The 18,792-nt window shown below is 34.5% G+C and overlaps 1 protein-coding gene across 1 annotated transcript in view; it reads left to right on the top strand.

The window, feature by feature from the left end:
- LOC149413962 (uncharacterized) overlaps positions 1-18,792 on the top strand; it is an 81,364-nt gene that overhangs the window by 19,542 nt on the left and 43,030 nt on the right. The window contains exons 4-6 of the mRNA XM_089643942.1: positions 3,029-3,189; positions 8,318-8,455; positions 8,552-9,282. Coding sequence (XP_089500068.1) covers positions 3,029-3,189; positions 8,318-8,455; positions 8,552-9,282 — 1,030 coding nt within the window. The remainder of the gene's footprint in view (positions 1-3,028; positions 3,190-8,317; positions 8,456-8,551; positions 9,283-18,792) is intronic.

Genomic DNA, 18,792 nt, shown 5'->3' with positions numbered 1-18,792 from the left:
TTCACAAAATATGCTGCGAAATTCCGAGGAAAATCATTTGTTTTCGCCGCATGTAATTATTAGTTATGCTTGTGGACTCTAATGCACATAGTAACTCATGTTAAATTGAGGCGTGTTGAAACAAAGACAGCAATCTCCACCATTGGTGTAAAATGAGTAAGATATGGCGATGGATAGAGAATCAAAAATACTATCGACTGCTGCAAAGGTTTCAGAGCATTAACGACAATATTCCATACATTTTTGAATTTTATTATTAAGTTCCACAACAAACATGGCGATTTCCTTAAGGTTACGGAACAAAAACAGAAGTTTTTGTTTGAGCCAATCAGAGACCCAGAAATATGATATTTAAAACCGCCACCCCATACAAGATGTGAACAGCTGGTGTGATACATAAGGTATTGGAAAAATACAAAAAAAAAAACATTTATTGCATTTTACTCAAAATGAAAAGAAGTGGAGATTGCTGTCTTTGTTTCAACACGCCTCAATTGTTCGATTTAAGCAATAAAAGGAAAACCATTCTTGCGTTCTGAGTGCAGTTATATTTGATTAGATACATTTGCATTTGTAAGTTGTGGGAAACCATTTTTCATCGAAGAATTCTCTGTAGTTGTAGTATAAAAAAATTGGTCCGTAGTAAAATAAGGTTATTTTAATGTGGAAGATTTCTCTCCCCCCTCCCCCCATACTTTGTAGGAAGATTTAAGTGAAGCCCACGGGAGATAACTACCAGTCTTTGTAAAACGGAATCCAAAAATTTATTGCTTAGTTCCTGGGGAAAATAAAATTTACCTAGTGTAAGAATATTTAAATAAAAACGTTGATTTATTTATATCATGAGTATTAGAACTGAAAGATAAATGTAAAAATCTACGTTAATAGTAAAAATATAAAGTGGATCTATTTTAAATGTAGAAAATAAATTTAAAAAATAACATTACCTACAACACAGTGACAGCTGGAGGAGCTTTATCCATAGAAACTGAAGAATTAAGGAAATAATCTTGATTTTTGGATTAAATCGCAGTGCTGCCATTTTTTTTCACCTGCGAATGCGTCTATGAAATTTGATGATTATAATAAGTAGGTACCTATATTCAAGTTCTCCGAGATTTCTGAACTTTTTATTTGTCTATGGTAAAGTTTTTTCTGACAGCTCTGAGTGGTTCATTTATGGACAGCTCTTTGTCTCCATCGCAATAACTCGTTATTTCTAATCTGAATTAGTGCCAAAATCGTGACATCTTTATCTAACAATGTTCAATTTAAATATCTAACAATGTTAACAACCCTTTTCCGGGGACAACTCAACTACTTCTGATATAATATTGTGTTCCCCATCATTCAAACACATTGACGGTAAAACTTTGTGCTTCGCCTTGTAGGTACGTGTGTAATGTAGTTTTCCTTTTCCTTTAGTTTGCAACCTAAAATTCTTGCGTTTGCATTTGTTCCAGCGGTCGCCAAGTGAACTCTTTACAACACTCTGTTTTACATTTCACTGCGCTGTTTCAAGCTGTAAAATCCTTCCGCTTATTCTAAACTGCAAATAAACTTACGGTAACTATGTGAAGTCGAAATCGCCGGAGAATTTTAATATTTCTAATCGTGGCATTAAGTCTGCCGGTTTTTCACATTTATTATGATTTTATTTAACAGATTTACTTCCAGCGGTAGTGTTTACTTACAGCGGTAGTGTTTACTTCCAGCGGTAGTGTTTACTTCCAGCGGTAGTGTTTACTTCCAGCGGTAGTGTTTAATTCCAGCGGTAGTGTTTACTTCCAGCGGTAGTGTTTACTTACAGCGGTAGTGTTTACTTCCAGCGGTAGTGTTTACTTACAGCGGTAGTGTTTACTTCCAGCGGTAGTGTTTACTTCCAGCGGTAGTGTTTACTTCCAGCGGTAGTGTTTACTTCCAGCGGTAGTGTTTACTTCCAGCGGTAGTGTTTACTTACAGCGGTAGTGTTTACTTCCAGCGGTAGTGTTTACATCCAGTGGTAGTGTTTTGTCAAATTTCAGGCAAATTCTTAATAGTATTTTCCAGGAAGTTCGCTGGATTTTTAATGTAATTTGAATTATTTTTTTAAATATAAGGGTAATATTAGTTTATTATTTATTAGTTAAGGAAGTAAAAATATTTCGCTTTCTTACTACACAATTCACAGCCTTTTTCATTAGCTCTACACTGAAGGTCCTTGGGGAAAATTATTTCTCTCAGGGTCTATGTCATCTTTAGAGATGCCGTCTGAAAAGTGCTGCTGAGACTTATGCAATCCTCACCCCTTGAACCCAGGCACCCCTACCAAGTTACCAAACGTAGCGGACCATTTGGGGTGACCTACGGCAGAGGGATTGGTTATCCAATTAATTGTTTCTAGTGCGGCAGTACCTTCCAAATTATTCTACGTTAAAGTTCATTCTTATTTTGTTCATTTGAACTGTGTTTTGTATTTTCCGTTTTGTGGCTATCGGGAAGTAGATTGTAAATTTGCATACACTCTTGGCCTGTGCTACTCTTAACACTTTTAGTGTTTACTGTTAATACTAACGTGTACATTTTATTTTGTTGCATTGTGTAGTATTCGTGTGTTAGTGATGTTTTTATAAATGTTGTGTTCGTGTATTTTAGTCCATTTTGTGTTCGATAGATGAAAAGGCCTATGTTATACTATATCAAAACCTTCTCTAATAACATTACTATTTATTTATAAAGTTGCAAAATACATTCGAATAGAAAATTTCAATTTTCAAGCGGTTTTTTCAACACGCTCACAATCACATGATGCATTTTCCTGGGAGAGGTGAGAACAGGTTAAGAGGAAATCCAGCATAAAGAATGCTACTGTGACCATTTCGATAACAAATCAATCAATTTTATAAAATAAATAAATGTTTTATTTTCATTAATTTTTCTAACATGCTTAGATCACGATTGCCTCTTATAAACAGTATGTGATTTTATGTTTTGAAAAAAAATTATAAACCTGCCACATTAACGCATTCAAATGTTGTATTGGTTTCAGAAAACAGGCTACTTTACGCAGCAGCATGAGTTCCACCACCATTAAGTTAGAACCAGGCACAAATGCGGAATACGAAGTCGCTGTGGTGTTTACGGAAATCGATGTAGACTTTACTTTTATCAAAAAGGAATGTTCGGAATCCATTTCCGAAAATAGTTCAGGTAATTAAAAGGCATTATTTTGGTACATAACTGTAGCGTTTTGTGTTTACTACACTTTTTACTGAAGCTCAAGGTTCGTTGTGTGATTGAAACTATGATGGTTCGTATTCAGATTTATTACAATATAATGCTATTACAACCGAGCTGTACAATCTTAGTTTGGTAACGTGTGCTCGCTAGCAGGGTAAATTTCCGTCTCTGGCGTGGCTCCGCGCAGCGCTCGCTGTTTACGCGACTGGATCGGAAGCGCTCGGCCTGTTATACAGTCGCAAAATAGAAGCGAAAACAAAACTGCGTGACCGTATTGACGTATTTTTAAAAAAATTTGTTTTACGCCCAGACGGGCTCTTACATTGATTTTAAGAACAGAGCTATTGAAGATTATATATAAAAAAATAAAGCATGATATAACAGTTAATTGAATATGAAACAATATTAGTAAAACATGTAACAGAAACATAAAATAATATAGGAACTAGAACAATTCTACATATAAGACGAATCACTAAAACTACATTACCAACGCTACTATAATTCGAAGGATTCAACAAAGTGCTGGTATAGATTACGCTTAGTTCTATAAATGGTGTCAATACATACATAAATAGTGCCCCCAAACTTGTTGCCCAGATCATGCATCCTATTGGTTAGTGACTTTGTCTGATATTTGGTTGTGTAAGTATTGCAGAAGATTGTTACATTTTTTCTTATATTATTAGTCAGCACATGGAATTTAATAGTGGCATCGATAGCAGGACTGTCAATTAAGTTGTTAATGACTCTGTGTATCACAACCAGGTCTGACATAATTCTCCTGTCATACAGTGTTATAAGATGCAATTTTCTCACAAAACTGATGTACTTAATGTATTCAATCGCAATTTTGAGCATAAAATTAACATACCTTAGAAATGTGTGCTGAAATCTTTCTACGTCGTTGTGAACATTATATAAAGGGTACCAAATAGGTGAATAATATTTCACTTGATTTCTGACTAAACGGTTCTCATACGATCTAAGAACTTGAAATCAATTAAAGTTCTGCAAAGGAAGCCAAGCATTATTAGTTAAAAAGTTAATGTGTGCAGTGAAAGTCAAGTTTTCTTCGAATATTACACCATTTCACGAATTTGTGACTTGATTTAATATTATTTAATGCATATTCATGTGATGATATTATAATGCGTTTTGGAAATCGTATTACTTTACATTTCCGAATGATCAAAAATAAAGTATTTTGTTCACATGATCGATGAAGTTGAACTAAGTTCTTCTGTAAAATTTGTCAATCGTAAACATTTAGTATTATTTTATATATTCGTCAGAAAATAGCAGGACTTCTACACTATTAAATATGTCATCATTGTCATTGATGAATAATAAGAAAAATATTGGGCCAACATGGGATCCTTGAGGAACACCACTTGGGTCTCAAATATATAAGATTGTACAGAATAAATATTTACGCTAAGCATCCTATTACTAATATAACTGATAATTAGAGATGGCAAAATTTAGCATTAATTTTCAGATTTTTTAGCATTAAAAATTGGAAATTTAGCGTTTTATAGCATTTTGAGGCATAATTTAGCATTTTGTGGCAAAATAGAAAAAAATGTATTTTCTGAATGTTTTTAGCGCATATTTTAAGTATTTTTGGTAAAATATATGTTTACCTTCATTTGCAAGTATTTCCATGTGAAAGATTATAAATAAATAATTTTAATATAAAATTAATAAGGAAGGAAACTCTAAGTACGGGTCGAACACAAACACAACAAATGCAGATTGCGATTAACATCAATAGGCGTAATTTATTTCGCACAATTTGTGTAAAGTCAAAAAGCAAATTTAGCCTACAGTACAAAAATATTAAATATTTACACATAAAATAGTAACAAAATTATAAAAAATCGTAATGTAAATATCGATTATTTGAAATTCTCACATATTATTTTAATATCCGGTATTTTCGGGAAATTCGCGCCTATTTCGCTAAATAGAATAATTTAGCTGAAATACGGCCAAAATCACGTTTTTCGCGGTAATTCGCGAAATAGAAATCACTGGAAACACTTTCAAATGCCTTGAAACGCAAAGAAAACTTATAAATGCCCTATTTTCGAAACATAAATATTTTTTCGCGTTTTTAGTTAAAACGAAATTTTGCCATTTCTACTGATAATCCAAGTCAATAATATACCTTTGATTTCCATAAATCGGAGTTTATATATAAGTATGTGATGTCGAACCTTGTCAAAGGCTTTACTAAAATCAGTGTATATTCTCTCCACTTTTTGTTAGAGACCAAAGGAATCAGGTATTTAATTTTCATAAATCATTAAATTACTTTACGTAGTGCGACCTGTGATGAATCCATTTTGTTAAGGAACAATAATATTATTCATAGGTTTTACAATAATAGCTTGCACTAATTTCTCAACAAATTTACAGACATAATACAAATTGGTCTGTTGTTTGATATATCGCTTTTATCGCCTTTTTAAGAATAGGTGTTAAATACCTCTTTTTTCACTTAGCCGGAAAAAACCCAGAAGATAAAGACTTGTTAAATAGTTTATAAATGGGATATGTCAGTTTACTAACACAGGTTATGAAGAATATCTGAGGAATACTATCTGGTCCAGCAGATTTATTGATATCTTTATGTCTTCTATTTTGATGAAACATTGGCTTAGATTTAATGACACTTCCATTGAAATATCGCAACAGAATTGACAGGAATATCTGTGTCGTAAACATTTTTGAATGAATAAGCAAAGAGATTTACTATACCTTCGATACGGTCGGCACATTTTTCTTTTAAGTAAATGTTATTGGGAAATCCATAATTTTTTGTCTAGTTTTAGAAAAATTGCATAATTTTGTTAGACTTTGGTATACCTCGTTTTCTATTATGCTAACATAATCACTATAGCATTTTATTGATAATTCTTTACACTGTTTTCGTAATTAAGTTAAATTTATGTAAACATTAGGATTTCTGGTATGTTTATATGTTCTGTGGATATATTTTTTAATTCCCTTGCAAACCATTTGGGTTAGTTAAATGGTGTGAATTTGACCCTGGGAACAAAGCGTTCTATCGAGGTATTTAAAATATTGTAAAATTGTTATAAATGATTATTTAAATTATTTTCCTCGTCTAAAAATGACCAATCTGACAAGGTAAGGTAAAAAAACATTCATTATTCTAGAACAAAACAAAAAGTTGACAGCTGTCATGTACATGTTATTGTTTTCATAATCTATTGATTGCTAGCTGGACCTAACTAACCTTAGACAACAGCTTACATATTATTTTGCATTGCTCCATTTGGCTGATTCATATTCGTTATGTTTTATCTATGAAGTTAGGTATGGGGCATGTCCAAGTGATCGTGAACATTTCGGTACGGGTTCATGCATTTTCTATTGTATTTTGCATCTGTATAATCAGTCAAGTTCATCGAAGCCAGAGTCAAGTTAGCCCCTCAGATGCTGGGTGTACTGTACAGAGCAGATATCAGATACTGTAGACAATGTAAATCAACACAATTGCTGGCCCAGTACTAATTGAAATTACGTCACATCGTTGAATTCGGCAGAATCCTTATCTGGAGCCCCAGAATACTTGAAAAGCTCTGGACTATGTGCAGAAACGAGTACTTCTATTGATTGATTCCCCTATCTTAACAAACGGACTGCAATCTCTGGAGCACAGGCGTCAGGATAATACTGTCCTTGTTCTACCGGTATTTATATGGAAGATACTTCGAGGAACTAGCGTCGTTGATCCCTACGGCATCGGTTCGTCGTCGGAAAATACGCCAATTCCGCGGCCATCATTTTTACTCTGTCGACATTTGTCACAATAGAATGGGTCGTTTCTACAATTCGTTTTTGAGGTTAATAGCTTGATTGGAGAACGATTTACGGGTTTATGTTTTGTTCTCCATCTTGCAATATTTGTTACATATAGTTTAACGAAACAACTGTTTTGCTATGTTTAAATAACTGGCGCCCTATAAATTTATTAATCATTCGACTTAACATAAATATAATATTGTGGTGACATTTTGTAAATTAAATTTCAGGAATCATCTTCGAGTTCCTGGGCACCCTTGAGATTTAAATAAAAATAAAATAATTGTTGATTCGTTTAATAAATTCACCCTTTAAATAAATTTTATTTCGTTTTCTAGATCTTGGTGGTCCTTTTACTTAGATATTACTAGCATTGACCTATTTTATTATTGCTACATTTGAAACTCAACGTGGTTACCATTGATTGATTATTCTATGATCGTTACAACCATAGTTGACGAATTTAGTAATATCGTGGTGACAATTGACACAGAATTTTATCGGTCGATCGTTCTAGACCTCCTGAGGGAAATTATTTTCCTGACCTCTTCCTTGTTAATGTTAAGTTAATGTAAAAAATGATAAAGCATTAGAAGAATGTCGTTTACTAATTCCAGTTTTAAATTAATTTTGTCTGTTAGCAGAGATAATTAGTACAAGGGAGCAATCTAATCTAGATGGAGGCACTATCAAAGCAGAACCAAGGACTAAAAGAGAAGAAGACAGTAAAAGTTCGAATACAAAAGTTGATACCGAACTGCCGGACATTGAAGATGAATACTTTGAGCACTCGGAAAAAAATCACAAAACAGCGGGTAAAATCATGTTTAAATAAATATGTTTTAATAAAATCCCAAATCCATACGCTTCAAATACAATCTACAGATTAATTAATAAAGCATAATTAAAGTTTTACAAAGAGGCTTGTAAAACCCTTCAGTGTTAATGTTGTTAAGTTTAGGGTTATGGGCATAAGGCGAAAGTTCACATTTTTGGAATGATCTGCAATGTAGTCTGGCAAAAACTGGTTTTATGAACGTTAAATATAAGCAAACAGATGTTTTAATTATAATCAACACTTAAAATCTAAGAAAACTAGACAGTTTCGTGTGGAAATTGCTTCAGAGTCTCATCCAACATTCTTTCTTATCAAATCACTTATTGATATCTTGTCGGTTACTTTAGACAGATAATCGTATATTTTAATCTGAAACATAGCAGGTCTTTACGTATTATAAGTATTGTTGTTTTGTTTTTCCAGGTAGCATTAATGTGGAGACTGTTCCGATCCAGGCAGGACACAGAGAAGAAGACGAAGGTGGGATTCCTTTTACGGAAATAGAAATAGACCTGTTAGATGTCAAAAGGGAATGCTTAGAGCACTCCGAAAAGACTACAGGTAATTTAGGTTTTTGTTTATCTGATTTTGTTTTAATAATTTTCTATTTTCACTATTGATACATACTTATTGAGCTTAATCCACTATCTTTTTCAGACTTAATATCGGCCCTGAAGACGCATTCTGTAAGAAAATCTAATTCATGTTCCCATTGTAACTACTTCAGCCACAGCAAGTCAATGTTAACACGGCACTTGAGCACCCATACCGGAGAGAAACCTTTCTTGTGTTCTTACTGCAGCTATTCGTGTTCACAAAAGGGAAATTTAAAACGTCACATACTTACCCACACTGGAGAAAATTCTTATTTATGTTCCCTCAAGGAAAGTGTCAAAAGCCATTTGCTTACTCGTGCTGGAGAAAAACCCTTTTCATGTTCTTTGTGCAGCCATTCATATTTTCAAAAAAAATCTTTGAGACGTCACATGCTTACCCATTCTGGAGAAAAACCTTACTCATGTTCCTGCTGCAATAATTCGTTTACAGATAAGAGAACCCTAAAGCGTCACATGCTTACCCATACTGGAGAAAAACCATATTCATGTTCTTTATGCAACTATTCATGTTCTGAAAAGGGCAATTTAAAACGTCATATGCATACCCATACTGGAGAAAAACCTTATTCATGTTCCTCATGCAACTATTCATGTTCTGGAATGGGATCTTTAAAACGTCACAAGCTTTCTCATTCAGGAGAAAAACCTCATACATGTTCCTTATGCAATAATTCTTTTTCAGATAAAGGAACCTTAAAACGTCACATGCATACCCATACTGGAGATAAACCTAATAAATGTTCCTTATGCCATAATTCATTTTCAGTTAAGGCAACCTTAAAGCGTCACATGCTTTCACATTCTGGAATAAAACCTTATTCATGTTCCTTCTGCAGTTATTCGTGTTCGCGAAATGGATCTTTAGAACGTCACATGCTTACCCATACTCGAGAAAAACCTCATTCATGTTCCCACTGCAGCTATTCATTTTCTCTAAAGGGACATTTAAAACGTCACATGCTGATACATTCCAAACGTCATGAGATTCAAGTCAGTCAAATGTGACGCACATTATTGTTCCTTTTCTCAATTTTTTTTCTTTAGTTATATCAACTTTATCTAATTCCTACAAATTAGAATTTCGTATTATCTTTTAAATATTATTAATGTTTTTCCTCCCTCAAATAATCTGTGCCTCTGAAAGACCCGCATCAATCAATCGCTCCCTACGGCCCCTACTTTAACCCCACCCCTTCCCGATAGAGAATACACAACACTTTATATTTAAATTTAAAAGTTCCGACCGCCATTTAAAAAAATTGGATATCTCTTTGATAATTGTCATATGAAACAATAATACAAAAAAGAGTTGAGAAATCAATTTTTCGTGTTTGAGATGGGTAGTAAGGTCATTACAGTTTTAATTTAAGTGCAGAATATAATGATACAATGTAATAATAATGTTATACGACATAAATATAATAATAGGGCACATAGATGACAATGCAACGATAATTTATTGTGAATGAAATAAAGGCATACAGGTTACAATGTATTATTAAAATCTGTTATGCAAGCCAATGTTAGATTTTTAGAGGTAATGTATTTTTTGCTTTATGTTATGACGGCCGGCATAGTCCAGTGGTAACGCATTGGACTGCCATTCCGAAGGTCGCGGGTTCGAACCCGGCGTGCGCAAATAAATTTTATTTGATTAATTTTTATTATTTCACAATTAATTAATTAAAATAATATATAGTATATTTGCGGCACGTTCCAGAGTGGAAGATACTACCAGTATCGCCCTGGTGTAAGACCACCATTCAGAATTGAAACGTTGCTCCGAATGGCTTTAGCCGTGTTTAGTGACTAGATCTGAATAGCCAGGTACTTCCCCACCTTCCTCTTTCCCTTCCCCACTTACCTTCAGCCTCACAACATCCCCCAATTGGGGATGCCATAGTCTAACTGGCTCCAGACGGGAGCAGTTGGGACTCTTGTGAGGTATTACTATAAAAAAAAAAAAAATGTAAATGTAATGATCAGTGTGACGTTATTTCATAAGGATTTATTTATACTACGATCGATAATTATGTAAAAGAAAATACTTTATCCGCTTTTGAAATAGTTCATGTTTGATTGGTTCTTTTAGTTTGCATTTGTTATTAGATAATAATCTCTTTAACCATTTTATACGACATAAAATGATGTTAAGCTGTAGTGGGTCTCAACATTGGGATGAATATGAATCCCTTTGTTTTGAATTTATCTTTAACGGAATCCAATGGGTAGATTTTTTAATGGAATATTCTTTGTGGATTTGGAGAACGTCATTTTGTTTGTATAATTTTGTAACTGACGACATTTAGATTCTCAAAAAAATTCTAGGGTAGTGAAGTCATGTAGTTTTTTTTGGATGATTTTTAAGTATTTTTTAGATAGTTATTAATGTTTGTAGGTTGTAGGGAGGTTTTAAATACCCCTCCCCACCCAATAATTTCATTTTATAAGAGCGATTGCACTAAACCATAATTTATCAGTTTAATTGATGTACTCATTATTATATTTAAAGTAATGCTTCGAAAAAAAGAGAAAAAAATCTGTAAAATTGCTTCAATTCTATAACAATACACATGTCATAATTTACATAACTTTAAATAAATAAATTTTAAATCTTACAATAACATAATTTATTATTCCTTGCCTAAAATGACTCTTGAAACCTTCAAGGCCAATGCTGAAAATGTCAAACCTGGATATTTCATTTAGCAGCACCAAACGTTTTGTCATGCAAAGCTGGTTCAGAACGTTCGTTCTACCAAGTGGAATACAGAGCAAGTCGGTGTCGTCCCGGCAGTAATAATTGTTTCAATTTATATTATTCCAGGAGGTATGGGCTGTCAGTAAAATAATTTATTTTAAATGTTGTAACTGTAAAGGCCCCATTCCTCCTAGATTGGAAACTATCGTATCGCGTTTCAGAGAACAAATCCATGTGATATATATATAAATATACTTATGTAGCGATGCTACTAGAATATTCGGGAATGTTCGCCCATGAAAAACGCATCGTAGCAAAACTCTTTAGATAAAATACTAGCATTCGGCGCATCTACCTACAAGACCGAGCACCGAGACGTACTTAGTCAGTCATTCAGGCATGAGTCAGCAGTTACAACTGTGAGCAATCTACGGGCCCTGCGAGTCATAAATAAACCACTCTCTAGATCGATATCTTCGTGCTTTTTGTATGGCCCCATTTTGTCACCCCCCTTAACCACAGACGAACACAGATAGAACGGTCGTTTGGTCCAGACAGGTTAATATATCGTGGACCATAAAGAATCTCAAGGCCATTTAAAAAAGTGCATACATAGACAATATAACTGCACCCAGCTAACATCGTTCATTCACTAGCCCAAAAAAATTATATTTTAAAAATAAAAATATTGGAATGCAGGAAAAGGAAAATTAAAAAAACCCACAGCTATGCACACATAAAAATACTTTTTATTTTCAAAAATACAATGGACAGTAATACGAAACAGGGTCAGTACAACCGATGTATTGAGCATTGATTTATCATTGAAGTAGAAGATAATACTAATATATCTAAACAAAACATGAAACAGAACAAGACACAGAAAAATAAAAAGTAACGGTCTCAACTAGGAATCGAACCCAGTCTTACTGCAACAACTTAATAGGATTTAATTTGACCTTGCACAAAAATACAAGAATATATACACAAAATACATATTCAACGTGTTGAAAGATATTCATTATGTCAAGTAATAGTAACGAATTTTGACTTTTACATGGTATAATTTAAATCATAATACATAAACCATAATATAAGAATTAAAAATCGTGTACATAATAAGAGGTTTAAATGACCTTGTTTGATGTAATCGTGGCTTTGTTTAGCAGTTTTAGCATCCTAATACGTGGTATAGTATCGCGTCGGAATACGGATAGGTCTGAAAAGGAAAATTAATTAAATTATTAGCCAATGAAGTACATTCAGGAATCAGGAACATTGTAACAAAGAACGAGAGGTTAGTACCTGTATTTAACAACGGGCTCGGGTCCTTCTTTCAATTGGTGGAGATAGACTGGATAACACACTTTAACACAACACAGCATTAATTTATCACCTCGAAGAATTCTAGCAAACAACATTATTTTTAGATGGTTGAAAGAAAATTCAAAATATTTACGATAAAAACTTCAACTGATTTCATGCTTCAACTTTTGAAATGACGTCTTGGAAATTACCGTTAATTTTTATCGCAGCATAACCCATGCTTAGCGTCTCTTTCTGTTACATAAGTCGCTATGGTAGAGAGCGAGAGATCAAACTACAATTTTTGCTCTGAGCCAATGAGATCTGTGCTTTCAGCCACAACAGCTTTGTCTATAAGAATTTGGGTTAGGAATAACTCCTTCCATCAGGGGTTACAAGGTCAGACGGGAGTTGTACGCCCCTGCTGCAAGTACTGCCTACCAGGGGCATTTAACTCAGCTCTGGCCTTGAAACCCATTTGAAACCGCCACGCCCACCTTCTTATTCGTATAGAAAACGAATAGTGTGGCTAAAAGCTCAGATCTCATTAGTCAGAGCAGAAGGATTGGTTCGATCTCTCGCTCTCTACCATAGTGACTCGTGTAACAAAAAGAGAGGACGGAATGTTGTCGTTTGACTGTTTTCAAATCATTCAAGCAAAATGAGAGTGGTTTATTTATACACGCGGTTGTCAGTTGCTGCCGAAATACTATAATTTCGCGTCGAAAATATTGCTGTTAAAATATAGTGTTAGCGAGCTATATTCAAACATATATTCAACCTACTCACTAAGTTCAAGTTTAAAGTGAATTGACAGTTTTAAGGTTATTCCTTCGTTTCGGTTTTTTGTTAAAAAATGCTTCATAGATGGCGTATATCTTCTTCCACAACGTATAAATGTTTTTTTTATTATATTGACTGACTTATTCTTGCTATTGATTAATGTATCCTGTATTATTTTATTGTTTTGGTGAAATTAAAGATTTTTAAACATACGTAACCATGAATTCAAAATAAGCAAAAAAATGTCAGAGTTCATCGTCGTACTGTCGGACAATTGTGTTTGCAAATTTGCTGCAGTGTTTTTGAAAATTTCTAGATATTTTTGTATTCTTCTCAGATCTCTAAGTTTCACCGACAAAGTTTCATCTTCGGGAAATAAACAATAAAAGTTCATTTTCTTTATCAGATGAACCTTGCCCTCAGAAGACATTTCGATATTTTTCTGCTTTCTTATCTGTGGTGTGTATTTACTACACATTGCTTCTAATAACTATAACTCTATAAATATAATAAATTCTTGGTTCAGATTTTAGGTATTCCTTCGTTATACATTTATGCACTGAATTAAAGATCAATATTTTACATAGTTTCCAAATTCAATTAAAAATCAGAGATTTTTGTTAAAAATCGGAAACAAATACACCAATACAATCAACCGTATGATACTGCTACGCAAAGAGTGTGTGAGGAAATGACACCCTATGATGTCCCGCTTTAGTTCGCTTCGCGGGAACATGAAAAATCCACACGTCCGCAGTTATATTTTCATTTAGACCATCGATACCTGCGACCGCACTGCTGTGTGTGTGTGTCAGCCACCAGCCGCCAGCCAGTCGGTCGCGGATCGTCGTTAGATGTGGACTCCTCGCACGATTTTTTAGCACCTGCCGATGGTTTTTTCATGTTTTCAGCAATTAAATTACAATTATTATCACTTTTGATATAAAATATAATAAACATAAGCGATTAGCTATGAATATTCATATTTTTCCGATATTAAATTGCCTATTTTGAAATGTGTATTGACTACACAGCACCGGAACGCGTGGATTTTTTAAGCACAGTAAGGGAAAGTTAAGGAAATTTTTATTTTTAAAATAGTTTTTTGGGCTAAATAATGAATCGCTCATTGCGATTATATTGTGTATGGTTGCACCTTTTCTAAAAGGCCTTGAGTTTTTCTACCTTGTCTACTGCTCCGCTCCGTACGTCAAGTACTGCTTGTATATCTGTGGTTAAGTACTGTATATAATTTTTGGATGAAAAAGGCCGAAGATATTGATCAAGGGAGTAGTTTATTTATGCTGCCTACTGAGTAGAGGAGAGGCGTATTTATCGTACCCAGTAAAAGTACCGGGTATATTCATGCCGTACTTTGTACTTGTGACAAATCTCCAAAATACCTGGTTCCAAAATATTTGGTTTAATATTTGTACCACAGGTCTTGAAGTACTTCGTCCTTTAAAATATTACTGACTTCTCACTCTCGTCGGTTAGAAAGTTATATGAGGAAAAGGGACAAAGAAATATTTTTGCTTTCGGCACTGTAAAATACAGATGCCTTTTCGCTCGTTCCTATTAGAAAGGTGTACGAGGAAAAAGGACAGTTATGAGTATTTAGCCACGGTAATCTCCATTGTCTGATGGTGAATGTCTATGGAAAAACTGTTCACAGCTGAGTGTCTATGGAAAAACTGTTGACAGCTGAGTGTCTATGGCATGGTGTTTGACATTTTCACATATTGAATTTTGTGTAGTTACTGCGCTGTTGTGGAGATTTTATTGGCAGATTTTAATAAATTGTTTAACCGATATTAGCGAGATGGCTTTGTACCACTGGGATCTTCCACATCCTCTACAAGATAGTGGAGGGTGGCCGAACTCCACTATTGAAAAATACTTCGCAGATTACATATTGCTTTCAGCGCATTCGAAGATAAAGTCACGAAATAGTTGATTTTCAATGAACCTTCCGTAGTATTCCAGGAATAATACGGCGGTAGAGGCGACGGAAAGGCTTCTGCATTGAATTTATCAGGTAAAAAATTAACATAAACATTCAATAACAAGAATCTTATGTCTTGAAAATAAAATGCAGATCTTTGTGAGGTTATGATGTGTTCTGGTAATTTCCTAGGTATTGCTGACTACTTGTGCGCACTTACTCTGATCAAATCTCACACCAGGGTCTACCATCTTTACGAAGATGTATTCAGGGCAACGCAGAAAGGTGAGTAGAAGAGAAAACTTGTTATTTTATATGTAATTCATTAACAATGTCACCGGCCAAATGCCTATGTTGAAAAAGTGTTATGAATCGATCAATTGAAACGAAAACATTGGCAAAACCAATAAATATATTAATTCATTGCTTTAATGCTTTCAGGAAGAATAGGAATGAGTATTAGCGTTGATTGGAATGAACCAGAAAATCCAAATTCTGCTGCCGATGTCGAGGCGTTTTAAACAGGTTTTGAGTTAACAGTAAGTTACCTATAGAGATGATATTACAGACAGCAATGTAGGAAAACGTGTTAATTTTTCATGACCATATAATATATGTTTTGTTAAAATGATGTTAGTGTTTCATGCTTAATAAATAATTTCTAGGCAGTGTAATACGCCTTACAACATTACGCTACGAATGCACAAAAAATAAAAATCATATTAAAAAACTTGCAAACATTGTTTATTATGTAAGTAATATTATTCCTTCTTGTTCCTCCCCTCCCTTCCCCTCAACTTCCCTTCTCAGTGCCCAGCACGCCTAAGGTCCCCGTGACTCACCGTCCCCAGATACCCATGGTAGGTATAAAATATTTAAGAATATTTTGTACCCAGCACGCCTCAGGTCCCCGTCACTTTCCGTCCCCAGTACCCAATACTCAAAGTAGGTATAAAATATTTGGAAGTATTTTGTACCGGGTATTTTTACCAGGTATTTTTTTGTACGTGTACTCATTGTACCCAATATCGGAAAGTACTCACAGGACTCACCTCTACTACTGAGTAGCCGGCCCCCTGCGTTACTTCACCGCGCTGCTACAGGCCACAGACCTACTCACCAAGCCCGCTTTGCTTTCAATGTTGATCGTCTTATGCTGTCAAACATGTATCTAAATTGTTGCAAAAATTAGTAGCTTTTCTTTTGTTCTGAGCACCCTTAAAAATATCTTAAACATCGACTCAGTAATCACCGCATAGGTACTATGGATACATATACTCAATGATAAAATACGGAATAGTGTTTTGGGGAAACTCAGTAAACGCCAAAGATGTTTTTATCATCCAAAAGAGGTGCTTACGAAAAATTACAAACTCATCACGGAACACAAACAGATCACCGGGATTCATGTAGACCAATTTTTAAAAATCTTAAACTTCTGACAGTGACGGACATATATATATAATGGAGTGATGCCTGTTAGTACGATCATCTCCAGAAAAGTTCCCACAAAAAAACTCAACACATAAACACGCTACAAGGTTCACAGAAAACCTATTAATCCCAAAAGCAAACAAAACTATTTTTCATAAAGGACCACACTACATGGCCATTAAAATATATCACAACCTTCCACGTAGCATCAAACAAATAACCGACACACTTAAATTTAAATCAACACTAAAATCATTTCTTTTCTAAACCTTAGGTACATGAATTAAATACCTCTGTTTTTTTTATTTACTGTTATTTCTTTTTATTTATTTGTTAACATGTAATTGTTGGGTTATGTGATATAATGTGTATTTGTTGGGTTAGCTGGAAGAAAAAGGATGTAACCTATAAGTTATACCCTTTCTACTCTTTTTGTGCAATGAATATTTTTTGAATTGAATTGAATTTGAATTTAACATTGGTCCCAACTGCTTCCAACCATTTGGAACTGGTGAGACTACGGCAACCCAGATTGGGGTATGTTGTGAAGCTGAAGGTGTTGGGGAGGGGAAGGAGTTGGGATGAGGAAGGTGGGAGATTACATGGCTTTTTATATCTGGTCACCAAACACGGCTAAAAGCCATTCCGTTTCAATTCTGAATGGTGGTCTTACAACAGGGCTGAATACCTTTCAATTTAAATTGTGGGTGTGGTTGTGAGAGACGATAAAATGATGAGTGAAGTTCAGTGCGGATTAATTGAAGTAGTCAGAATATATAGAATAAAGAATGTAGTAGTGGTTTGATGCTGACGATGAATGACAGTGTTATTGTAGTGGTTGATTGGTGTGAATCCCGATGGGATGCATGTCCTCAATGGGATGTGAATCCGTGCTCCATCATCACGGGGATGTAGTCGGTAGCTTGACAGAGACTAGACTGAGTGATCTTCCTGATGCTCCAGTGAGAGAGATGCGGTGGAACTTGACGGTAGGTGATGCGACCACGCAGGGCTCGTAGTGCAGGCGCAGACCGGCCAAGTGTTGTATTCTGTGTGAATGACTAATAAACACTACTCCGAAGTATTGATCACTGTATGGGATCAAATGTGACCCGAAGAGTCCCTTATGGATTTTACTGAAGCCAATATTTCGTCATTCAGCTTATAATCGAATTTGGGTTTTTGAATCTCGTAGGTATGTGTCGTGGCGACAAATTCACTAAAGTAAAGTTTCTTAGCATCGGCCCATAACCAGAAGCGGATGTCAAATTCAACAGTCATCAAAAGTAATGGTGATGCATTCAAAGAATGTAGTGGTGTGTACAAACTTATACCTGTCATGTATACCTTTACATCCCTAACTTTTCTGACAATTCAGTACACACATTGTTCATGTTAAAAAAAACATTATGTCGACTTTTATTCGACAGCGTGTGTATTATCCTAAATAGTGTTTCTATAAGCGAACCTCGATAAATATATTTTCTACGAACCTTTGGGAAAGCAATTGTCCCTCTGACTATTGCTAGAGTTTCAAAATACAAATTAAAGAAGGAAACTGTTCGATGCTTACTTTGGTGATTACATTCTTTAATTTTCTGTTGTCTATGGATATGTCAAAATACTTCGACCACTGTCATTTGGTGTGTGGTTCATTTATGGTAATTTGCTTCCTAAAACCTTACAACGCAGTTATTTCTACTCCGCCTTTCTAAAATAATATCTTATAAACTACCCAATCATTGTATTAAATTTATTACATTTTTATTGCAAGATTTTAAAAATTCAAGCGCTTCAACTTTTCTAGTGACGTTTCTTCAAGACTGGAATCGACCGCTGTGTACGTACTTAATTAGGTTCCTTCTACATTGACTTAGTAATAACTAAAATTTATTTTTTTCCTTAATTATTTGTGTTAAAAAAAAGTAGTTAGTTATTTATTTCTTTCGAACAAATTTACAATCTGTATTTTAAAAGTTATGTGTGTGTGACTTGCAAGAGCATTGTGTTGGGTTAGGTTAGGTTAGGTTTCTTGGGTCGCAGGTAGATACTAAACAACAAACACTTGTTCGTAGATCACTGCATGTGTACCGGTATGCACTCATATAGAATT

The sequence above is a fragment of the Hesperophylax consimilis genome, chromosome 20, assembly GCF_061612785.1.
Source record: "Hesperophylax consimilis isolate HC1 chromosome 20, BYU_Hcon_1.0, whole genome shotgun sequence".
Lineage (NCBI taxonomy): Eukaryota > Metazoa > Arthropoda > Insecta > Trichoptera > Limnephilidae > Hesperophylax > Hesperophylax consimilis.
Note: the sequence above shows the minus strand (reverse complement) of the source record. Positions and strands in the feature narration are given on the sequence as shown.